Below are 26,213 nucleotides of genomic sequence, written 5' to 3'. Positions count from 1 at the left end.
CCGCGGCCCGCCACGGCCCAGCGGCCCGGCGGCCCGGCGGCCCGGTGGCCCACACAGTTTTATTTTGTTGTCCAGCGGTAAATCCACGCGCATGCACAGATTTGCATGGGGTTTGAGCGCGCAAATGAAAGACAGTGAGTTTGAATTCGTTTACCATTTTAATAATCATTTCAATCCTTTTCGATCCTTTCTTTCGCTGCATGTTGCTAAGTGAAAAACGTTGTAATTCTTTGTTGTTTTCTTCTGTTTACAACAACAAACAGAAACAAGGATTCAAATGATTAACTACGAATTCAAACCAACCGTCGTCCATTTTGCAAGCCCAAATCCGATGCAGATCTGTGCATGCGCGTGGATTTACCGCTGGACAAAAAAACTGTGGAAAATCAGGACTGGGCTACCGGGCCTCCGGGCCGCCCCGGGCCGTGGGCCGCGGGCCGCTGGGCCCCCGGGCCGTGGCGGGCCGTGACTGAGCCTGAAGCGAACGAACGAGGCAGCTCTCTAATCGGGAGAACACATTTTTCTTCGAAACGCAAGGGATTGTGGTCAAAGGCACAAGAAACTGTAGTTATGTGCGAATGGAGGAATGAAAATATTTGATGTAAACAGATATTTTCATTTCAAACACTGTCACGCAACAAAAAAATATTTTCGAAATTGTTCAATGAAAAAGGCCAAGAACTTGGAAAGTTGTGGGAAACAAATCTTTTAACCACCTCACCAATTCTCTGGTCTGTGCGGTACATTATTTCTGAGTTATTTATCGAAGCGTTTCACGCAAATTTACAGAGATTTAAATGGAGACGCCATGTACGTGGACCATCAATATGGCCTATTTTCTTTTTGGATACCAAGAGCACTTGCTAAGTTCCACTTTCTCCGCATAGTTTTAAACCGCGCAAAAATATCCCTGTATTAATAAGCACCACCCGTTGCTCTTCACTAATATGATTTCCCGCCAAAAGCAACGCTGCCACGCGATTTCCCGCCAAGGAATATTGCCCGAACACTCCCGCCCCCAGAGGGTGTCCTGCCTCCCCACCTCCACCCCGACAGTCTACGCGCGGGCGAACGGGCGTACGTTAACGTCATAACCAAAACTTAAAAAATCTTACCCATGGTGCTCCACTGGCGCGCTTCGCGCACCTGAGCTACGTTACAAAATCGCCAAGTTTCCCTTCCCCAGTTCAACAATTTATTTGCTTATTATCATCTTGCCTTAATACAATTCAATTTCTTTTTCAAGAGAACTAGCTGCCTATCCTGATAGTAAGGTTAAGCAAGAAGGGGTTGGGTACATAAGTGGGGAGAAATATGTCTCTCGATCAAACTGATGGAAAAACATCGCATAAATGGAAACATATGTGGACTTCCAGGCTGTCGGTCAACTACTGCTAATAGCTTTCTCACCTGATAAAATCAAGTGGCAGAGTCATCAAATGCGCTTACTTATAACACAGGTAACAAAGTAACTTTATGGTTTGAGTCTTTATCGATTCGGATAGTCAACATTTCAGTCTTGTTCTACACGCGTCATCCTGGTGTTTCTGCTCATGCCACATGTTGAATGGCTCATTGATAAATTCTATTACAGAAAATTCCAAGTGTTTTTCATGTCGCCACGGTTGCGAACTTTGGCCTGAGATTTGCCCTGAAAATATGATGAGTTAGTCAGTTAATATAATTTTGATTGATAAATCCGAGCCGAAAGAAATTATGCCACCCATCGTAAATTAACAACGCGTGGTGTGTTCATTTTCATGTGGCCCGGCTACGCGTTGCAGAAAGTTTGCAGAAAACTTGGGATACAGATCTTGACATTTTCAGCAACGTATTGTTGAACACAGAAGATCAGCGATTGGAAAACACTTTTTGGAAGCCCATGAGGACATCACCCTCCTCAAAGAAAGCCATTTTCACATACTCCGAAAGTGCCAAACAAATTTTGACTGCCTCGTTTATGAAATGCTTCTTTACTTAGAAAGCAAGGGAATCCGAAAATAACACAGAAATTTAAACAAGGGCAATCTAAACCATATAAACAGGTTGTTATTGTAAATGTCACTCTCGGTAAACGGAACAAAAGCTCCTAAGGAAGATGAGCATTTATTGCCGGTTTCCACCAGATACAACAGTAAATTTCGCTAGTGGTATCATATAGGAAAAAGCATTTGGGAACACTCGCAACCAGATATGATTCACTTCAGTGGACTCGACATGCGGAGTGTAAATTGCACTAATAGACCAATTTCGATGTATTAAAATCTTGTCCTAAAAAGGCATCAAATCGAGGCTCCGGGGACTAAATATAAGGATTTGTATGAGTTTATTCCCCAGAGCCCCGAGATGGTGTTTTTTGTTTAGGACTGAATTTTAATATATCGAAATTGGAGAGAGTCTATAATACTCAACATGTTTAACTGCGCATGCGATATGTGCTGGTGTTGTGGCTTTCCTTGGTGAGTGTATGGGTAGGTCAGTAGGTCAACCTGCTCAAATCACGGCAACAAACAAACATATCCGGGCAACTAGAATCCGAGGTCCCCGCGATGAGTTCCTTGGTCTAGCAACTGACTTACCTGGCTCTCGTCCTTCTTCAGTATCTTCCTCTTTTCCCTTTATGCATCGTCCCCGAAACCACTTCAGCGCCACGTTAACTGTGAGGAACAATAGAGCGATTCCGCAGAAGCAAATTACGGTTCCAGCAAAAACTGGCCAATTTTGCGGGTCAATTTCTTCACCGGCTTTCAATCCCGACGCGTCCTTTGTCTTCTTGAACTTCTGCAATGGGGTTAAAATGAAAGAGCTTGTTTAATAAAAGCAATAGAACTTTCCAAGAAAAATTTACAATTAGATGAAGCTGGTCGTTAATTTTTCCTCGAGTTAAAGGAGAACCGGAAGGCCAAAAGCAGTAATTTTTCTAACATTATTTTTGGAAAGCCTAACATAAGTAAAGTTAAGTGTGTGGGGTTACTTCTCCTCGTTTTCTGTTTTTTTGCGAGAAAATTACGTTTGAAATTGGGCTTTTCCGGCTGTTTCTGCATTTTCAGCGCGGGCTCAAAAACCAAATCAGCACCCTGCTGTGACGTATGATATGGGGAACATAGATTTCGTAAGTGCTGCTGTGGTTGTTTCTTCGTTGTTTTGCTGTTTCTTCGCGGACTAAATATTCACGACAAACATCAGTCAAACCACTGCTTCTATATAGGGCGCTCTCGCATGTCTTCCCCATATCATACGTCATAAGCTGCAAAAATGACCGCTGATTCCTCCATTCTGAGCCTCAATGCTGATGGCCTATAATCGGAATAATTTTTTTTTTTAGGAGGAAAAACAACGGATATGTCAGAAAAAAAAAGTTGAAAACAAAGTTAACAGATTTGCCAAGTAATCAGGGGCCAGACCATGAAGTGCTTTAAGGGTATAAAGAAGAAGCTTGAAGATAACACTTTGTTCTGTTGGTAACCAGTGCAGATTGATAAGGACTGGAGCAAAATGTTCAGACTTTTTTGTTCGCGTAATAAGTCGGGCGGCAGAGTTTTGTAGTCTTTAAAGTTTCTGTATTTTGGAAGAGGGCAACCCGTAAAACAAACCATTGCAGTAATTCAGTTTACAGGAAATAAAGGCATGAACGACCCTTTCGATATAAATTTCCTGATTTTACTGAGTTCGTGTAAAGATAATGAGCCAGAGCGACATGTATTATTGACGTGGGTACGACGAGTGAGGGTAGAGTCTAGAGTGATACCAAGATCTCTCACTTCATTTACTGGTTCGATAATAGTGTCGACTCTGAGGTGTGAGATATACTGTCACTGGGCGTATAGCGAGAGTAGAAGTGAATGACTCCAGTCAGTTGGGTTGCATTTAAGTCCGTTCTGAGTGTTCCAACATAAAACATCATCAATGTAAAATTCAAGCTGGTCTATGGCAAGGATGTTCCAAGGATGAGTTGATGATTTCCGTTGTAGTTGGTAGCAGTTGATTGATGCAGCCTTTTAAAATCCAGGTTGGAACAGGATCGAGTTGACAAGATTTCGTTTTCGATGGCACGATAAAACGCGTTATCTCTCTTGACGACACACGCCTGGAAGCACGTCAGTGGAAGCGCGGAACAAGTTTCATGATCTTCAATGGTTGATGTTGATAACGAGCTTGCAGACAATTCACGGTGAATGCCGGCGATTTTCATCTGAAAATGTTCACTAAATCTTTTAGCAAGTTCTTTGCTTGATTCGTGTTTGGGCAAGATTGGAGCCTTTTTTACATTAAGAAGTTTGACAACAAACTTGAACAGCTGATCGTGAATTGCATCCTCAACTTTCTTCCTAAAATATTCCGTTTTAGCAGCTTCAATGTGTTTGGTGTATTCTGTACATACATATTGAAGTCCCGTTCTAACCTCTGGTTTGGATTTGTTTCCGGTTTTCCCGGATTCAACTCTACCACGCTTTCTAAATAGCCTGGCCTGGCTCGATGCCTTCTGCCAGTTAGGTTCTTAATCACGTTTCTCTCAGATTACTTAAAGTGGTTCCTGTGAACTAGCGGAAGTGCACTTCCACAATAAACAAAGTATTTTCAAAGCATTTACATTAAAGTCATGGGTGTCAAATTCGGCGTCATTGACACTGACGATGATCTTAGTGGTCGGTCAGTGTCTTGCTCTTACTGTTTGGAAAAAAGTGATAATTCGAATAACTTCCAGTAGTAGTCAACTTTGACAACCTAATTTTGTATCTCAAGTTCAAACAGATCGACAACGATCTTCTGCCATGGCCTCTCAGGTGTAATTCATAACCCGTCAGTGGTTCTCTTGCCTGCCATTTTCTCTTCATGTTGCAAGTATTGTACCTGTATGCAATGTCCTTCATTTGCACGTTCATTCCGGGCAAAAATACTAAAACCCGATGAGACGTCTCTAGCTCATACTTGACAATTTAGGTTGCCTTTGTGGCTGTTGTGTTTTTGACTACACACCTCGATCTGTTCTAAGCGAAGTGAGTACAATCAACCTGTCTTGCGTCAGTGACAGATAACCATTTACTGAAATTACCTCTTGAATATTCCAATATGGACTGATCTCTAGGTCAACTTGACACTCTCTTTCAGGCCATCTATCTGTCGGTTTATTCTTTAGCTTCCGCAAAGCCGGGTCTCAGTTTCTTTGTTGCTTGTCTAAAGTGCTGCAGTCTTTCCACACTGACTGGAATATTATCAAGGGGAGATACTTCAAATTCATCCACTGAGTCAGGAGTGGTTTCCAACTAAGAGTGTCTGCAATGTGAAGGTTCTTGCCAAGAACAAATTCTACTGGCAGGTCCAAGTACCCTGACTGAAGCTTTAACATTATCCTTTGCAACCGTTGAAGGGCCTGGAATAGCGGTTCCGAAACAAAAGTCTAGTGGGTATGCTCTCTTTCCATAAACATACTGATGAAATTTGGTGCACCCATAAAGAATTGCCAAGAGTTCTTTCTCAATTTGTGCATAATGTTTTTCATCAAAGGTGAGTGACCTGGATGTTTATGAACCGGACGTCTTCCTTGAAAAAGATATTCCCCAAGGCCATAGGATTATGTATCTTCTGAGATCGTGATTGGTTTGTCAACATCATGGTACTGAAGTGCGGCATAATTCTTTGACAGCTTTGAAATGCTCTCATCTGTCTTTCAGACCAGTGTTATTCTACTTCCTTGTGGAGTAGCTTTCTCATTGACTGGGCTGTAGGTCAGCTAAGTTTGGTGAGAACTTGGTCATTTACTTCACGATTCCAAGAAATCTTAACATTGCTGGCTTGTCTGTTGGAGATGGCATTTGTTGTACTGCACAGATCATGCTGGGATCTCAAGGTTTCAATCCATTTGCTGTCAGTTCATGTCCAATTATACAAGTTTTATCATCCAGTGAGGGAAATTCATCAGTTGTCGCTCGTGATCTTCATTTTATTGCCGTGGAGCTTCAATCTTAGTGCTATAGGTGCCTTCTAAGCATCCAATGCCATGGAATAGTTATCTCGCTTCTTGATGATTTCACGGACACCTTAGCTTGGTTGGATATCAGGCAGATCTTCATCTGCTTGGGTATCAACTGCACTGACGTTTAAAGGACAATTGTGGGTGTGGCTCGTTGTTCAGTAATTTGATCATGACATGTCACAAGCCCTGGGTGAAACTTCCCTCTCAGTTTCACCTGGATGCTGGCTTTACCCATTACTGGTATCTCGTGGCAAGTATACGACACAAGTCGGGTGTTTGACTTCAATTTTGCAAAACAACTGATATGGCAAAACGTTGCTCCGAGCGCCAGTGTCCAATTTCACATTCAAATGATGCTTGTTGATAACTACTCTTTTGCATCAAATCGTTCTGTGTGAGTGGGTTAGTTCCTGCAACCCCGATAAAGAATCCTCCAATCTACATTAACTCACTTGCTTTGTGTTGTCCTTTGATTTCGACAGGCATATTTACGAGCAATGATTTTTTTGTGTACGTAGGCGGACAAATCTGTCCGTAGGCTGGACTGAGAAATATGCATGCCCCTTCAGCCGCATTGGAGTTGTCGAATTGTTTTAGCGCATTCGTGTGAACAGGTGGAAACGATTCGAAAACAGAGAAAAAGTCCCCTTTTCGCATGAAAACGTATGTGTGGCCCAACTGTTTACCGTTTCCGTTGTCCGATGTATTTGCAATGAAAGATCTCTCATTTTGGCCAGCGGGCTTAAGATACAGAGGAGGTCTTTAGATTGCTGCGCTCGGTCGACGAGAGAGTGTTGTAGACTGGTGTTGCATTCAACTTGATTTAATGTTAACACTTTTCTCAATATTTAGACTAACAAATATAATTCATGGAACAGAGCAGATATAAAAGAAAAAAAATTTCCTTAAAGAATGTGAATGCTGGTGTATGGTTTCCAATTTCTTAGTTTGACACCATAGAGAGCGAATAGGAATGGCATAAAGCTCAAATTACTTTTGCTCTCTAGGTAAATTAAAACAGTAATTGCAATAACAACCTCACCCGGAAACCGGAATCCGAATCCATCTCTTCATATTACCATATATTCTAAATCAAGATATCCAAAAACCAGAGGAGCTGAGAACTGCTAGTTACTAATAGAGAGAAATAAGGCGATGTTTATATTATTCAGCTATTTATTAAACTGTATATTTACTTTATTTCTGAATTGTGCCTGAACAATCGATTTGAGACCAATGCGATGTGAGGTGAAGAAAAACATTTTTCAGTGGCATGTATAGGTCTAAAGACGTGTGCCCAGACTCTGAAACCTTTCAACATTTTTTCAATTCAGATGGTCTGATATGTAACCTTAAAAACTGAAGAAGCAGAAAGCAGCGAAGGACCCTTAACCCTACAGGAGTGTGCAAACTCCCTCGGTCATTTCAAAAACAATAAAACTCCAGGCCCTGATGGCTTTACCATTGAATTTTATAGATCATTGTGGGATGTCAGCGGATAAATAATGGTTGATAGCTTCAATTACGCATTTGAAAATGGCTCTTTATCGATCACCCAGAAACTTGGAGTATAAAAAGTATCTGAAAAACTGGAGACCAATATCGTTACTAAATAATGATTACAAAATTGTTACAAAAGCTATAGCTTTACGTCTAGCCAAACTGGATATGTTAGAGGAAAATTTATCAGTTGGGGAAGGTATTAGAATGATATCCGATGAGCTTTTACTAAAACGAAAACATTCCAGGCCTGGCCGTTTTCCTAGACTTTGAGAAAGCTTTTGATTCCATTGAATTGAAATACTTGCAAAAATCCCTAGAAGTGTTCAACTTTGGTCCAAAATTACGAAAGTGGGTCACGGTCCTATATAAAGACATCTCTAGTTGCGTCTTGAACAACGGTTTCTCATCCCAACTAATATTCTTAAGATAATCAAGGCAGTTATATCCAAGCCTCTGGAAATTATCTTCAATCTTTCTTTTCAGAAAGGCATTGTTCCTAACAGCTTCAAGTTGGCCAATGTAATACCAATCTATAAGAATGATTCGCAAACCGGTCTCTCGAACTATCGCAATTTCTTCCCTATTAATATTTAATAGACTTAATAAAAACGTATGTCGAATAGATTACTACATTTTCTTTATAGAGAAAGGGTTCTTTATGATAAACAGTTTGGCTTTCGTGCCAAGCATTCAACTAATCAAGCAATTTTAAGTAAATTCAAAGGGCAATTGATTAAAAGAATTTCTCTTGTGGTATATTTTTAGATTTAAGCAAAGCGTCTGACATAGTAAATCATAAGATTCTCCTCGATAAATTGCAATACTATGCTATCAGTGGTGTGGCATTTACCTGGTTCAAATCTTACATGGTTGATCGCCAGCAAATTGTTACTCTCAATAATGTTAGCTCAGACCCTCGTCCAGTCTCTTGTGGTATTCCCCAAGGATCTGTTTTGGGTCCGTTGCTTTTGTTACTTTATATAAATGATTTTTATCTTTTCTCTGATCTCTTTGATTTCCATCTCTTTGCTGAAGATGCAAATTCGTTCTGTAAACACAACGATATTGTGTCTTTGCACTCCAATATAAGTAGCGAATTAAACAATACCACATATTGTTATGTGCAAATAAGTTATCGTTAAATGTAGATAAATCCAATTTTGTAATTTTTTCATCCATCTCAAAGAAAAATAACTTTCAATTTCCTGTTAAGTATCAGTAACAGACCTCTCATTAGGGAATATTATACTAAGTACTTGGGAGTTTTGATTGATGCTAATTTGAACTGGAAGAATGAAGTTGAATATATTGCCAGAAAAGTGAGAAAAGGTGTGGGTATACTCTCTAAAGTTCGTTATTACCTCGATATTTCTAGCCTGGCAAATCTTTATTATGCATTCATCTACCCTTTCTTAATCTGCCTGGGGCAACACCTATCCTACCACTCTTCAGTCAATCTTCGTCTTGCAAAAGAAAACTTTACGAATCATTACTTTTTTAAAGTTCGATGAGCATTCAAGTCCCTTAATTAGACAACTACAAATTCGCTAAATTAAAGTGTCGCCAAAATTTCATGTAGTAAGGTACTAAGTATGCATTTTCAATATACGCTTTCAAGGACCAAAAATTTGGAATTCAGTTGAAGCAGGAGCCCATTACTAGGAGCCTCCATATGCAGTAGATCTTTCAGTCAACCTTTGCCCGTATCTTTCTATTTTTAGAACGAACCCTTGCGCAGGAGACTCGCATTTACAGAAATTTACATCAATTTGCACGATTTAAATAAGTTTTACTGCTTTATTTGTCTTCGTTAGACAAAGACTTTACTATGATTGGCCTTTTAAAACAGTGTGTGCAGAGCCGAGTTAACTCATGGCGTTCTAAAACTAGAAAGATACGGGCGAAGGTTGACTCATAAGGGCGTGTATGAGAGAGGCAAGCTCCTACTCATGGGCTCCTGGTTGAAGAAAATGTCAAAACCTTGTCCCTACGTCAATTTAAAAAGGTTCAAAATAACAACCTTCTTGACGAGTATTAACACAATTTTTTACATATGTTATTTCCTTTACTTCAAATCAATAACTTACTTATTTATATTGTGTATATTATATATTTTTATTGTATGGGTGTTTTGTGTGTTTTGTGAGTTTTTGTCTGTGTGTCTGTTTGCATATGTTTTACTGTCCATGTTTCTTGGTGTGTGTTTGTTTCACTTTTTGAGAGCATTTTAAGTCTCACCTTTTCATTACGCATTTTTATGTCCTGAAAACATTAACCTTCAGGCATTGTTAACTCTAAATAGTTATTTCTGAAGGTCCGTACCTTTTCTTATTTAGTAGTTAACAGGGGCACCCAACGAGAATATAATTGAACCCACTTAAACATAGCATTGTTAAACGTATTTTGGTATTTAAACGGTAGATATAGGCATATTTTTCCCCCTAAATATTTTTCTTCTGTTCGAATTTCCTAGCTGAAAGTCTAGTGATCCGAAAATTATAGGGATGAACACTTACCCGTTCGAAAATTTCAGCCAGAAAAAAGGCTCCCGAAAATTCTAGGTGACCTCTTTAGGGTTGAAAATCCTAAGTATAGGGATGAACACTTACCCGTTCGAAAATTTCAGCCAGAAAAAAGGCTCCCGAAAATTCTAGGTGACCTTTTTAGGGTTGAAAATCCGTTAAAAAATGGGCAATTATACCATTTTTTAGATGTTCGAAAATCCTAGGACAGGCAGGCAAGCAAGAAATTTTACAACAAATGTTCCGAAAGATCTAAATCTCAACGTTGGGTGCGTTGGGTTATCAAAATTAACGTTTATTTGCAACGTACTGGACACTCCACCTGGTTTTACTGCCGAAGTCTACAAAATAATATATAACTTCTATTTCAATGTAACTATGACCTCAAATATTAATGTATCAATGAACACTTACCGAGATGTACATTCTCGTCACCAGAGCCTCGGATCGACCCAAGGCTCTGGGAAACTCTATGTCGGAAAACATGCGCCGTAGGGCTCTTATAGCCAAAACTTGGCTATTTGAACCTTACGGCGCCTGCTCACTCGTCGTGCTAACATGAATGGACCAATTAAAGACGCTTTTGATTGTTCTTAACGAAAACCAATGACAAGACACTTTGTTTCAGCGTTTCCCCAGAGCTCTTCTCTCCCTCAGTCAAGAGAAGAGCTCTGGGGTCGAGAATGCGAGATATATTAATACGCTGGAAAGAATTGAACTGTACAACGCCTAAAGATAAAGTGGTTCATCTTTTTATTATGGAATCTGGAATCAAGTCGGCATATGTAAACTTGCCTGCCTTGTCAATGATATAGGAAACAGTTTTTTGTCGCTAAAGCGTTTGTGCAAAAATTTAAAATTAAATGTAATTTTCTGCATGCACTACCTTAGCTTGCTGTCGGCTATACCAGATCAGTGGAGAAAAAAGCCTGAAAAGAGACGAGCATCAACATGTCCTGGCAAGCACACACTCATAATGATCCGTAATTACACTGTATCTCTTGTTTGTCTGAGTAATTCTATTGTATTTTACTCCTTCCGTAAATAGTGTTAGCATTGTAAACCGTGTAAATACTGCATTATTACAATAAAATTAAAATTTAAAAAATATATATATAAATATATCCAAATTGAGCACTCTACTAGGATGAGTCATTGCCGCTAGCAATTGTGCATGCTCACTAGCTCGCTGGTTTAAGCACTCTGGCACGGCTTAGATATACCACATGTGTGGGACATTTGGGATGGCTTTGTAAGCTAACCTCCTTCCTAGACATCAGCACTGCAATGAGGAGGCCCAGAAGGCCGAAACAATACTGTCTGCAGTTATAGTTATATATATCTATCTGTTTTTGAATCAAAGACTGGAAATACAACGATCCGAAGGATACACAACGCGTTGCTACAAATGTTAAGTAATTTGAGAGTACAAATAGAGTATGTGCACGGCGGCAATGTTGGAGGACCAAAACAATTAAAGATATTGTGACCTCTGCTTGATAGATGATATTCCGCACGTTGCACTTTCCGTCTAGAGGGCAGGGTCTTTTGTCACGGCAGTTGCAAGTGCCGTGACTTGCCACTGCGGTGACAAAAGATCCTGCCCTCTAGACGGAAAGTGCAACGTGCGGAATATCATCTATCAAGCAGAGGTCACAACATCTCAGTCAAAGCGAACTTACATTGGTCTTTGCGACACATCATTCAAATCACGTTATAGAAACCACACATGTTCCTTTAGAAATGAACGCTACAGGAATTCCACTGAGCTTAGTAAATATGTATGGGGTTTGAAAGACAAGAAATTTGACTATCACATTAAATGGCGGATTGCTAGGCATGCGAGATCCTATTCAAATGTAACGAAGAAGTGTAATTTATGTCTTTGGGAGAAATACTATATAATTTGTAGACCGGATTTGGCGACCCTTAACAACAGAAATGAGCTTATAACAAGTTGCAGACATGAAAAGAAATTCCTTCTAAATAGCGTAATTATTTAAGCCTATAAGGTTTATTTTTAGCTGCTCACTGGAAACAGTTTGTATAGTTTAACCGTTGCTATGCACCCCAGCCTATAATGAATTGCAACCGTTTTTTTCAAAATCACTATAAAACACCATGTATTCCTTCTTTTCGGCAGTAGCCTGATGATTGCTTCGTGAGAAGCATGAAACTCGGAGTAGCAAATAAATGTTTTTGACCTAGTTCAAGTCTACGTATCTATCTATCTATCTATCTATCTATCTATCTATCTATCTATCTATATATATATACCTTATGATGTGTCCAAGTTTATCCTACGAAGAGTGCTCTACACCCACAAGTGGGGGAGCGTTACAATAGTTCTGTCATGGGCGTTGGGCATGCAGCTGTATGACAGCAACGTGAAATCAATTATTAGCGCGCACAACAAGAATCTGATAAAGCCAAACGCAGAAGACCCCAGCCAAAACCTATGCAATTGTAGAAAGAAGGCAGAGTGCCCTTTAGATAATCAGTGCCTAGCCAAGGGTATCGTTTACCAAGCAACCGTCACATCGGGCAACAACGAAAGCGTACAAACATACGTAGGGCTCACTGACACCACTTTCAAGGCCAGACTCGCAAATCACAAGCAATCATTTATCAAGGAAACGCAACGGAATCAAACCGAGCTGAGTAAACACATATGGCATTTAAAGGAAGAAGGAGCTAACTATCAAGTAACATGGAAGATCCTGGGAAAGGCGTGAGCGTACACGAACGTAACAAAAACATGCAATCTGTGTAACTTAGAAAAGTTCTTTATTATCTGTCACAGCGATCTTGCATCCCTGAGCAAAAGATCAGAATTGATTAGCACATGTAGGCACGCAAGAAAATTTCTTATAAAGAACGGATAGCACGCAAGAAAAAATTTCTTATAAAGAACGGATAGTGTGATAACAAGCATTTAAGTCACGCCACGCACGAACGATCTTGTAAATGCTTATGATAGCGATCTTGTGAATGCTTGTGATAGCGAGTTTGTGGACACTTACACTAATGACCTCGTGAATTTTTTTGCACGCACGTATGTGGAAAGATGACCATTTATAAATACTGCAGGCAACACACAGTTTAATTAAAAAGCCCTGAAGAGTGGAAGCCTAAAGCCTCCACGAAACAGGCCTGTAGGCAAATGTCAAACGACTAGTCCCATTCATTGAACTACTATATATATATATCTATCTATCTATCTATATATCTATATATATATATATATATATATATATCTATATATCTATATCTATATATATCTATATCTATATCTATCCATCTATCTATCCATCTATATACACTCGTTTTCAAAAACGTTGCAATTTCAAAGTATATATGATATATATATATGCCTTTTGTTTTCTCATCAGAAAGGTGTTGACAGAAAAAAACAATAGGGGCCATTTTTACAAAAGGAAAGAACAAAAGCTGCTGTCAAACCTTTTGTAGGCTTTGTTTGAATTTTACCAGTTTACCTCTTTCTAGCATCCATCATATCTTTTCTTCTCTTTTTTTTTTTAATTATTGAGAAGAATAAGGTGTGTGAGAAAGGCAGTGTCTTAATATCTGTGCGCGGGAAACTCAGTGTTATTGTTTTTTCCTAACTGAAAGAACTGCTCGGGTTATGAAGATGGTGATTACCAGTCAGTTCTCTTCCGAATTACCTTGAAGAACGGAGCAGTTTCGCCACATATCTCAACTCAAAAGCCCCCCCCCAAAAAAATCAAAAAGTAGAACGTAAATGACTTTTGGAGAAAGTTATGTTGTAGGAGGTTTTCACATGACGTCATCGCCGCCATGTTGATGGATGAAAACAAAAGATCTCTCATTAGCTTCTTTTGTTCGTCCACCAGAAGTCGTACTTTTCTATATTTTGTTATTGGTGTCCGTAGAGGTTGGTTGAAAACGTCCTATATTTCATTACTTATGGCTTGATCTTTCAGTTTTGAAAGGTGTCTAACGAATTTATAATTGGATAAATGTTTGTTGGGAATATTGTCTTCGCAATTCACTTTGTTCTGGTCTTTCATATACCGGCTCCGAAATAATTAATGTCCATAAAACAAAAGAACACCATGAACGTAATAATACCTAATTAGCAAGGCCTAATCGGAATAACAATAATTCTTTTGTCCTCCGCCATTTTAGTCCAGTATATGAAAGTCTACCCCAAAACACTTATTGTTTGCGATTTCTTGTCATCTCGACAAAGCCACGAGTTATTGTCAGCCTCCTCATGCAATAGCGAGGAAGCATGAGTAGCACTTTACTCATTGTTTTGCTTTTAATTCTTCTCGATCTCGGCCTTGCTGGCATGAGCCCCGTGTACATGGGCTTAAATGACTTAAATGAGTCAAACATTTTGGATGGGTCGGAGGTTATTTTGTTGGCGGGTTTACAGACCACACCTCTTTGTGATGGCTACCCGTAAAATATTAGTTCGCGTGAAGAACGACCCCAACAATAAATTAACGAACCTTTAAAAAAATTAGGATTAAAGAGCTCCCGGTTGAATCAATTAAATACTGTTCCATTCCCCTCAAACAGCTTCTGGGATCGTTTAATACGTATTCCAATAGCACAAGACGCTGTGCTCTTGTTAACAAGGTGCCGTCTGGCTTTCCTATTTTTGAGAGATTGATATCCTTAAATGGCGCGCTATGGACCTACGCTATGTTCCTACAAAGTGCAGCTCTATGATACGCCAGCGAAGATCCAAGCTATATGGAGCTGCATTGAGAAGGACTGCTTCCGTACAGGAAATAAAAGTTGCTTTTCCTTTGAATTTGTCTCGTCAATTTTTTAATATTATTCGGTAGAAGAAGAAACACAAAATTAGTCGAAAAATGGCCATCAAACTAGCTCAAGTTGACGGCTCCTCGAACGTCATATGCTCTCGGTAGTGTGCAAGAAGAAGCTCCTTGCTACTTAACTCCTCCTGGCAGATCCAACAGCTGTGTTTTACATCCTGGTTCAAACTGTGTTCTTTCACAGTGTAGAAGCGATGAGTCCCTTCTTCAAATTCATTCGTAATTGCAGAACGTTCTTGTGCTGTTTTAAGTCTACTGGCACGTTTTCTGTTGCGAAAAGCCTTTCCTATTTGCTTACGTTTATAACGCTTCTCTCTAGTATGGACTCTTTCGTGTCTTATCAAATGTCCTGCTTGGCTAAAACACTTGCCACAATGTTTGCATTGATAGGGCCTTTCTCCAGTATGGACTCTTTCATGTCTTCTTAAATTTCCTGCTCGGCCAAAACGCCTTCCACAATGTTTGCATTGATAGGGCCTTTCTCCAGTATGGACTCTTTCATGTGTTCTCAAATGACCTGATTGGTTAAAACACTTGCCACAATGTTTGCATTGATAGGGCCTTTCTCCAGTATGGATTCTTTCATGTGTCTTTAATTTTCCTGCTACGCTAAAGCACTTGCCACACTGCTTGCACCCATAAGGCTTCTCTCCAGTATGGACTCTTTCATGTGTCTTCAAATGTCCAGCTTGGGTAAAACACTTGCCACATTGATGGCATTCATAAGGTTTCTCTCTAGTATGGACTCTTTCATGTGTCTCCAAATATCCTGTTGCTCTAAAGCACTTGCCACAATGTTTGCACTGATAGGGCCTGTCTCCAGTATGGACTCTTTCATGTCTTCTTAAATCTCCTTCTTGGCCAAAATGCTTTCCACAATGTTTGCATTGATAGGGCCTTTCTCCATTATGGATTTTTTCATGTGTCTTCAATCTTCCTGCCCGGCTAAAACACTTGCCACATTGATTGCATCCATAAGGCTTCTCTCCCATATGGCCTCTTTCACGTGTCCTCAAATATCCTGCTACGCTAAAGCACTTGCCACACTGCTTGCACACATAAGGCCTTTCTGCAGTATGCACTCCTTCATGTGTCTTCAAATGTCCAGCTTGGCTAAAACGCTTACCACAACGTTTGCATTCATAAGGCTTCTCTCTTGTATGGACTCTTTCATGTGTTTTCAAATTTCCAGCTTGGCTAAAACACTTGCCACATTGTTGGCATTCAAAAGGTTTCTCGCCAGTATGGACTCTTTCATGTGTCTTCAAATTACACGTTTGGCTGAAACACTTGCCACATTGTTTACATTCATAAGGTTTCTCACCAGCATGGACTTTTTCATGTGTCTTCAAATGTGCTGTTTGACTAAAATACGTGCCACACTGTTTGCATTGACAGGGTTTTCCTCCGGTATGTATTCTGCCATGACTTTTTAAACTTCCTCTTTTACTGAAAACACTCCTCGGACTCCTTGCATTTACACGTGTAAGCCCTCTCTCCAGTATGGATTTCTTCATGTCTCATGAGGCAGTTTCTTTACTGTTTACACAAAGAACTCTCGCTGACAGTACGGGAATTCATGTGCTTAACTAATGTGGACAGCATTTAAGAATTCTGATCCCACTTAGCCCTAAAATATAAAATAAAGAAGAAGTCATTTGTATCAACAACGTCCAATCAACAGCTAACTTAAAGTTAAGTCAAGGTCATGTCATAGTCACTTAACTCAGTCATTGCCTTTTCTCCTCACTCCCTCCCCCTTGCCTTCCCTTTTGACTTTTGTCCGCTGTGTGTCATTTCATGACAACTTTGGCTTAATACATATATTTAAAACCTTATGTCTCGGGTCAGTACGCAGCTATTACAACGGCTCTCGCGATTGGTTCAGAAAACAATGGACACAAAGAAGGATACAAAAGAAACAATGGACACTAACTCTAAAAACAATGGAGCAGCCCCCTAAAGGGATCTGATGAAATTAGAGGTTGTAAAGAACTCCATCCTATCTCAATGTCTCACGCTATGTTAACTGTAGAGAGCTCATTCGAAATACTTTTGTGAAAACAAAGTTCATTCTATGTGGAAACTAAATCTAGAGGAAAAATGAAAATTGTGCTTATCAATATCTATATCATCAATTTTATACTGCCGCGGAAATTGACAACATGCATGCCTGCCTGCCTGCCTGTCTTTCATGGGGCACGTGATGGTTTCCTGCAATTGTAGTACTTTTATCCTCCTTTTGTTCTCATCAAAGGGAAGTGCAATGACACCCAGGCTGAAGTCTCTACAGCATCCACACAAAAACACGTATATTCATTGGCCTTTTTGACACCACATTCAAATTAAGATATGCTCATTCAAAAACGAACGCTACAAAAACGCAACCGAACTAAGCAAACACGTATGGAATCTCCAAGATAAGAAAATTGAGTTCAACATCAAATAGCGAAGAGTTAAACAAGCGAGATCCTTCCTATTCAAGAGATGCAATTTGTGGCTATGGGAAAAGTGCTAAACCACAGAAACGAACTAGGTGTCGAGTTGCAGGAATTCCAACAAATGTTGGAATTCCTTTTGAACAGTATAATTGCCTGATAAAAGATGTGTCACGTGCACCAGCAAGGTGCATTGTTCCTCATTTTCAAATGTCCAAGATCGAGTTCGTTATTTTTGAACAGTCGCCTGATGATTGCTTCGCGATAAGCATGAAACTCGGAGTCGCGATCGATGTTTTTGAACAAGAAAATCAACTGCTAAAACTAAACCAATATATTTATTTGCTTGTTATATACTGCACAAAATTCTCCATCGCTCTCTGACCTCTTTTGAACTCTATAACCCATTTATGCATTCGTCATTGACCAATCAGAAACGCGACATTCGGTTGAGTCTACATATTATACATTAACGATTAAATGATATATGAAATGGATCATGTATGAACTGCGGATATGAAATCAAATGAAGCTATGATCCTCTCAGTTATGAACGCAATTTTTGTGATTGCGTAAATAAGCCTGAAAAATTCAGGACTTCAACGGGGTTTGAACCCGTGACCTCGCGATACCGGTGCGACGCTCTAACCAACTGAGCTATGAAGCCACTGACGTTGGGAGCTGGTCATTTGTGGGTTCCAATGTTCCCGTGAGGAATTAATCAACGATGAAATGATATATGAAATGGATCATATATGAACTGCGGATATGAAATCAAATGAAGCTATGATCCTCGCAGTTATGAACGCAATTTTTGCAATTGCGTTAAGAAGCCTGAAAAATTCAGGACTTCAACGGGGTTTAAACCCGATGCCGGTGCGACGTCCTGAATCTATGGGAAGAACTCTTAGGGCCGATTTACACGGTACGACATGTTTTAAAATGCTGCGACATTTTTTCTGACGTACACAACAATCGCAAATCATGTCGTGGGCCTGTCGTAAGCCGTTGTCGCATGCGACAAAGTCGTACCGTGTAAATCGGCCCTTATGCTCCCTTGACTCCAAGCTGGATATACTTGGAATTACTACTAAAACTAAACCAGGTGAGAAATCTATTTCTCGTGTTAATATCAGAGGCTATAATTTTTTCACACGGACTCGCAAACAAACGCAGGCGGAGCTTCTTTATACATAGCTGATGTTCTTAAAGCTGTACCTACAGCTGTAGGCCTGATATTAAATTTGATTTAGCACTTGAATCCTGCTGGGCAGAAATTGATGTTGGTGAAGATAAAAAGAAGATGATAATAGGCTGTATTTGAAAGCATCCCACTTGTAATTTAGAACAGTTTCGCAACCAACTGAATGATATAATTAAAACAATTAATCCCAATATACACGAAATTTACATCTTTGGAGATAGGAATATAAATTTCCTGAAACATACTCAAACTGAAGAGTTCTTAGATATGCTTCATGCTAATAACATCTTGCCGATCATTACTAAAGCTACTAGGCTTACTGATCATACAGCAACGCTCACTGATCATATATATATGTATATATACAAATTGTTTACAACATTTTACAGCAGGAATTCTGACAGTTGATATAACAGATCATCGCCCAATTTTCTGCATAGTTAGAACCCCACCTATACGGAATAATAGTAATAAAAAATACTTTCGAGACTATTCTAAATTTAACAAAGATCTATACTTAGATGATATACAAATGAAGTCCCTTTAGTAAAGTACTGGAAAGACTAGTATATGACCAACTTGTGTCATTTTCTAGAAAAAAGAATGTCTACTCTTTAACTTCCAGTTTGGCTTTCGAAAGGGATATTCCACTGAATATGCTATTCTAGAAACTGTGGAGAAATTAAAATCAGCAGTTGACGATCAACAAATAACATGTGGTATCTTTTTTGACTTTTCCAGGGCCTTCGATACAATTAACCACCATATTCTCTTGGAAAAACTATACACATATGGGATCCGACGACTTCCCCATGCATGGTTTTCAGACTGAATAACTAATCGTAAACAATATGCCAAAGTTGGTACATGTGGCGTGCCTCAAGGATCGACACTAGGTCCACTGCTCTTTCTATTGTACATGTATACTAATGATTTGCCTAGGTCCTCGATGAAATGAACTTTTAGGATTTTTGAAGATGATACAAATGTTTTATTCTTCCAAAGATCCCGAACAATTAGAATCAGTTGTTAATGAAGAACTTGGAAAGGCCTTAAAATTTTGTGCAGCAAATATGCTATCCATTAATTTTACGGAGAAAAATTACATTATAATTACTTCACCTAAGAAGAAAACAAATATCAGAATAACAGTTTGTAGCATAGAACAAAGGTCCCAGATTAAATACTTGGGTGTCTTTATTGACGAGCACCTAAAGTGGGATGCTCAGCTCCAGCTTGGCTCCTTTTTGGCTGCAACACACTTTCCTTCTTTGTTATGTTTAATTCAATGTATAGCTAGCTCTGTTTTCATTTCTTTTTTACTCTTATTGTTGTTGTACTGTAGTTGAACAAGTGTGAATAAAATGAACTTGAACTTGAACTTATGTACTCAACATAATCACTCAATTGCTGTATTTCCCATAGCAACTTCCGTATTGCACTCTATAACCTACTTATGCATTCGTCATTGACCAATCAGAAACACGATATTCTGTTAAGTATATAATAATTAACAATTACTCCACGAGAGTGCGTTGGACATGAGATGATTGATAGCGTAGCGCCAACTTGGCTATAATCACATCATATCCAACAGCGCGAGTATTATTAACACGTGTATTAAAAACGGGCACATATTATGGATAAATCTTTTCTACTTTATTTTGTAAAAAAACTGATGTCTACACCGTACAGTTACGGATATTTGTAGAGCATGGTACAATAGCTCATACACCGTGATGGCTAAGCCAATCAAACCTCGAGAAATGCATTATCCAATGATCTAGTTTTTAATGACAATATTTATTAAAAACTAGATCATTGGATGATACATTTCTAGAGCTTTGCTTGGCTTAGCCACTATGGTGTATGAGCTATTCTACTATGCTCTACAAATATCAGTAACTGTACGCATCAGTTTTGTTGTTTTTACAAAATAAAGTAGGGAAGATTTAGCCATAATTTTGCGGGCGTTTTTAATAAAACAATTATTCCACTCCCACTATGAGGAATAAAACAATTAGGTCTCTGTTATGTCAAGAAATGTGCGTAATTAAATGCACGCCCAATTTCGACAACCAACACGAAGTAACCCTCTATCTACATGCATTTCCAACAATAAGGTAAAGGTAAAGGTAAAGGTAAAGAGGTTAGTGTTATTTATAGCCTTCTGGTAAATTCAGTTGTTTATCCTTACTTGAGGAGCCGCATTTAGGGGACACTTCATAACGTTCATTGTCTATGTTTGGAGACACAAGTCATGTTGAAGTTGGGAGAGACTTTGTGATGCTCAGTGAAATCCGCGTGCATCTAATTACGAGGCATTTCTGGACATATCACGTGATCAGTAACCTTGTTTTTCCACCGAAACAAAAGAAAACATTTGCATGATAATAGAGCTCAATTCCCGATGGATTAGTTGGGGACACCAAAACAGCAGCCGTTCTTTAGTTTAGGGACACCAACACGGCATCGGTGACGTCACGTGAAAACAATCTATAGTCATGCAATGACAACAATAGCTTAATAATAATAATAATAATAATAATAATAATAATAATAATAATAATAATAAAGGATTTAAATCCAAATTCACTTATTACTTGCGCACCATCGAATCGTTTGAAGAATATGTGGACCCCATCGAAGAAGTGATTTACACTTCCTTTCTTCCTTCATTATTCGGACGAGTGGAGCCTCTCCCTGAAGAACTTAAGGACCTTGTCAATCTATCACCTACGCAGGGCGGGAACGGATTCCCGATCTTAAGCGCGAAAGATCGGAGCAGTTCAATGCCTCGCTTGATATAACAGCACCACAGGTCAATTCTATTGTTATTCAAAGCTCCACCATTCCAGCACGAGAGCTGATGGAGGAAGAGAAACGTGAAATCAATGCTCAAAAGAGAGCGCCGCAAAGTCCCGGATTGATAGGATTGACGAATCGTTATCTCCTGATCTACTCCAAGCGGTGCAGCAGACAAGGGACAAGGGAGCCAGCTCGTGGCTGAACGCTATTCCAATCGAACAACACGGTCTGCCTTTGAATAAGAAGGAGTTTAGGGACTCCCTTTGCCTTCGCTACAACCTCCCTCTGCCTAATCTCCCTAGTTACTATGCTTGTGGAGAAACGTCTACTGTCAACCATGCGTTCTCATGCAAGAAGGGAGGTTTTATAGCTCAGAGACATGATACTATCCGAGATCTTCTGACATCACACATCAGTAAAGTTTGCAGAAATGTGGAGACAGCCACTCCTGCAACCACTCGACAATGAAGTATTCAACCTTCAGTTCACTGTTATCAGACGAGAAGCGTGGCTGGATATGAAGGCAGGAGGTTTTCGGATACCAGGAGTAACGGCATTCTTTGATGTACGTGTAACGCATGTTAAATCCCGGTCCAACCAGGGCCAGCACACATCTACGATCTTCATAGAGCAAGAAAACGAGAAGACGAGGAAATACAACCAGAGAGTGATGGATGTAGAGATGGGAACTTTTACACCACTCGTGTTTGGTACAAAAGGGGGCATGGGACTCGACTGTCAGAACTTTTTAAGAACTCGTAAATAAGCTTTCGAGCAAGAATAATTAACCCTACACCAGCGTTATTTCCTGGCTACGAATACAGCTCTCATTTGCTATATTAAGAACTGTACACAGATGAGTAAGAGGCTCTAGATATCCTTTCAAATCACGCGAGGTCTCAGAAGACTTCACTCTCGCTGTAGCTGGCCTACATCTGTACTCATAATTTTAGGCTTAGATTTTTGGTTAGCTTTGTCATTCTATCGTAAATAGTTTTCTATTGTGAACATATAATTTCGTTTTTAAAATCTGTAAATAATTTCAATATATAGTTTAAAATTGTAGATAACAGAAAGAGACAACATCACAATCTTGTGGGATATACCAATACAGACAGACCGTGAGATAAAAGCCAACAAACCAGACATTGTAATAAAAGACAAACAGGAGAAAAGCTGCCTACTCATTGATATGTCCATCCCTACTGAAAAGCTGTCAATATGTAAAGACCTCGAAATCGAGATTGAGCGAATGTGGGGCATGAAGGCCACAACGATCCCAGTTGTGATTGGAGCGTTGGGACTAATAAAAAAGGGCTTGGAGAAATACACCAAACAAATCCCGGGTAACATCAAAATTAGTGATCTACAGAAGATTGCACTGCTAGGAACATCTCACATCCTAAGAAAGACACTCTCCATCAAGTAAGATAGACTTCTACCTCATTTTAGCCCTAGGCCCAAGGAATGGGCTCGGCTATTGTGTTGTAAATCGGCATAAAGTTAAAGGAGATAGAATAATAATAATGATGATGATGATGATGATGATGATCTCCAGCAATATTGCTGAGCTGTAGTTTGTTACATAACCAAATAATTTTATTATTATTATTATTATTTTTATTATTATTAATTATTATTATTATTATGAATTTCCTTTTATCTGAAGCCATGATAGAGCAAATAACCGGGCCAATTCTTGGGCCCAGGTTTAGGATGCATTAGAAGTCTTTTTGATGGATAAGATGTGATGTTCAAAGCAGTTTGATCTTCTGTAGGCCTTTGATTTGGATAATACCCAGGATCTTGGTTATCGTATTCTTTACAAGTCCCAGGGCTGCTATCACCACTGGCACTGTTTTGGTTTTCATCCCATGCATCCATTCGATCTCAATTTCAAGATGATGACGATGATGATGATAATGATGATGATGATGATTAGTAGTCGTAGTAGTAGTAGTAGTAGTAGTAGTAGTAGTAATATTAGTATTAGTATTATTATTAATATGATTATTATTATTATGATGATTATTATTATTATCATCATCATCAAATTAAGACAGGGTTTTTGGAGTGAAGGATGCTGACTGCTATCATTCTTAAACAGGTAAAACCCCATTATTCAATTACACACTAATTATTTAAAATCATTACTATAGGCCACTTCGGAAATACATGTACCATGATACTCTTTGTTTGTGCCCCCAAATTTTGCATAAGCATTGTTTTTGTTTTCTCTTGGGACTATTGTAAGTTCCAGGAGAAACTGGAAACAATGCTTATGCAAAATGTGGGGGAACAAACAAAGAGTATTATGGTATTTTTCGAAGTGGCCTATTCTTTGATTACCAGTAGATGTTAGGCTCATTAGGTCAAATAAATGAGATGTTCAGTAAATAATAAACAATAGAAAACTAGCACAGGTCCAAGAACAGACCTCTGAGGGAAGGCACAAGATACATGATGTACAATAAGATAGATGATTTGACGATGTAAGTAGGAAATCAAAATAATACAAGACCATTCACACACAAATAATACTGTCAATTAAAGAGTTAATTAATTAAGGCTAAAACCAATAATACAGAAGGCTTCACCACTCACCCCCTTACATCAAAATGTGTCCCAGGGTAAAAAAGAGCAATTAAAAATTTCCTTAACCTTTCTAAATAGGGCGCTGTCGACTTCCAATGTCAACCCTGTTGTGCAGGTATGATTAGAAACTACCCCTAACTACTTCACTTTTTTTAAAATTGAGACTGTCAAGAATCATTTGCCAGGTGTTAGAAGTATGCCAGCGGAAATGGATAGAATTGGTAAAGGCATTTAAACAAGTTCTTTTTGGCTCTTGTGGAAGGATTTTGATAATATAATCCTCTGTCCTCTCCAATGCCCAGGGAAGTTTTAAAGTGATCTGCAAAATTATTACCAAAATTCTATCAGTAAGGCATAGATGACTTAGACAGATTAACCCCTCCGAAGAAGATACCCATAAAAAAAAAATTACCTGTTGCTCACGGAAAGGAAGAAAAAGTCCTTGGAATTGTTATAAATGAAAACCTGCCTTGGATACACTACATTACTACTGTCTACGGCAAAGTTTCTAAGTTAACAGGAATTTTCTGTAAATCAAGATGCCATCTATCCTCCTTTACCTTAAAAACTTAAAATTCTTAACATAAAGTACATCAACTACTGAAGGCATCTACTCATGTATGCGTCTCACCTTGAACCACTTTACTTAATTAAAAAAAAAAACATTTTTCTACAAGTCAAGATCCTATCTATCCTTCCCTCCAAGGAATCAGGAATGGCAGATTGGTAAAAGCACTCATATCACAATAACATAAAGAAAACTTGGAATTATTGCATTGTCTTAAAGTAGACTGCTTGTACATGTACATGTAGAATTGCTTTCGGTAAAAATTTATTCCATAAGACAGCAACTTTCTCTACTCTCTTCTTATGAAGATTGTTACAGCAGTTTCTGATATTCAAAGTCATCTGAAATTACAAGAGCCACAGCTAAATCACCCGATGTCTGACTGATGAAGAATTGGACACTCTTCCACAGCATCATAGCAAAATGTGGTGTTTAAGCATTGTCTCATTAGTGGAATAAGTTTCTCATAGCAAGAGTTAATTGTAAAAGAGTTGCTGTGCAGAATGACTACACCACAGAATTTTTATCACATGGAAAGTACTTAAGTTCAGTTCATATGTACAGTTGAAGAAAAAGGCCTTGAAGCAAAGTGTAGAGAGCAAAAGTGTTACTGTGATTTGACCTGTCATCACTTTGCCATAACTTATAAATTGAGATATTAGATAAAGATTGTCAAAAACTTCTACAAGTAGAATACAGATGAAGGGCAATGGTGAAACAAGAGAGTGAATACATCTAAGAGGTACCGGTATTGTTGGGTTTGACGGCTGCACGAAATGATGCTCTTGAAAAACTGAATGCATCAAAAAAAACAAAGACCATGGGATTCCCATCCACACTCTATGAAGCAAATTACATTGTAAAGCCCTGGCCAAATGAGAGCAAGAGCTGACGAGAGCTGAGAGTCAAAGAGAGTGATCGAGAGATGGCCAAACCAGAGCGACAGTTTGTCGCGCATTTCACATGCAAACAAAAGAGAGAACCTGGGAACCACCCTGGGAAAATCCTTCCTGACGAAAACATGGCGACTAACCAGCAGGTATAAATTATTCAGCTTTGGTGTTGTCCTCGGTTCCCAAATCCGATGCAATATAATTTTTTAATTTTTTATCTGAGCCTGCTGGGAAAACTGCTGACCGCAAAACTCCTGCTCAAACTCTCGTGTAACGGCCAAATGAGCTGTCATGAAAAATTTGAGAAGGTTCAAATTCAATGAGAGCTCTCGAGAGTCTATGAGTAGCCAAGAGCCAAGAGCCATGAGCTCCTGGCCAAATGAGAGCGAGAGTTTCAACTCTCATCAACTCTCGCTCTTTCTTGGCCAGGGCTTAACATTGGATGTGAAGACCATACATGTAGTCCACTTTCATAAATGGCGACCACTTTTTCATTCTTTTCTATTTATGTTATAAGACCTACTGAACTCATTTTGAAACAAAAATTCTTTTGAGATTTGCTCGTTACAGCAAGGCTAGAAAGGCTAATTTTTAAAACAGAAGAACATTTTATTTGGCTGCCATTTTGAAAAAGGTCTATGAAGTACTTTACATGTATTTTGAGGTTGAAGATCTACTAAAGAAGCATGTGCAACCGCAAAGATCTTCAACCTCAAAATTTTTCATTCTTCAGCTCAAATATGTAGTCTTTAACACAATCTCCATCCTCTAAAGGGTTATGTTTGCATTGTGCATCAAAATTGAAATACTGTGTTATTGAAGACAATAATTTTGTTCCTAGATTTTAGGTGTTATGGTGTTACTTGTACATGTAGT

General features: G+C 39.0%; 2 protein-coding genes across 3 annotated transcripts in view; both read right to left on the bottom strand.

Moving 5' to 3' along the window:
* Nucleotides 1–368: 368 nt before the first annotated feature.
* LOC138043471 (uncharacterized) overlaps nucleotides 369–26,213 on the bottom strand; it is a 115,091-nt gene continuing 89,246 nt past the window's right edge. For both annotated transcript variants that reach the window (XM_068889757.1, XM_068889758.1), the window contains exons 6-7: nucleotides 2,580–2,781; nucleotides 369–1,651 (exon numbers count right to left, since the gene is read on the bottom strand). In XM_068889757.1, the coding sequence (XP_068745858.1) occupies nucleotides 1,506–1,651; nucleotides 2,580–2,781 (348 nt within the window). In that variant the 3' untranslated portion in view covers nucleotides 369–1,505. The remainder of the gene's footprint in view (nucleotides 1,652–2,579; nucleotides 2,782–26,213) is intronic.
* Nucleotides 12,003–26,213, bottom strand: part of LOC138043473 (zinc finger protein 345-like) — a 16,323-nt gene continuing 2,112 nt past the window's right edge. Inside the window, exon 2 of the mRNA XM_068889761.1 lies at nucleotides 12,003–16,461. Coding sequence (XP_068745862.1) covers nucleotides 14,885–16,348 — 1,464 coding nt within the window. The 5' untranslated portion in view covers nucleotides 16,349–16,461 and the 3' untranslated portion in view covers nucleotides 12,003–14,884. The remainder of the gene's footprint in view (nucleotides 16,462–26,213) is intronic.

The sequence above is a fragment of the Montipora capricornis genome, chromosome 3 (assembly GCF_036669925.1).
Source record: "Montipora capricornis isolate CH-2021 chromosome 3, ASM3666992v2, whole genome shotgun sequence".
Taxonomy (NCBI): Eukaryota; Metazoa; Cnidaria; class Anthozoa; order Scleractinia; family Acroporidae; genus Montipora; species Montipora capricornis.
Note: the sequence above shows the minus strand (reverse complement) of the source record. Positions and strands in the feature narration are given on the sequence as shown.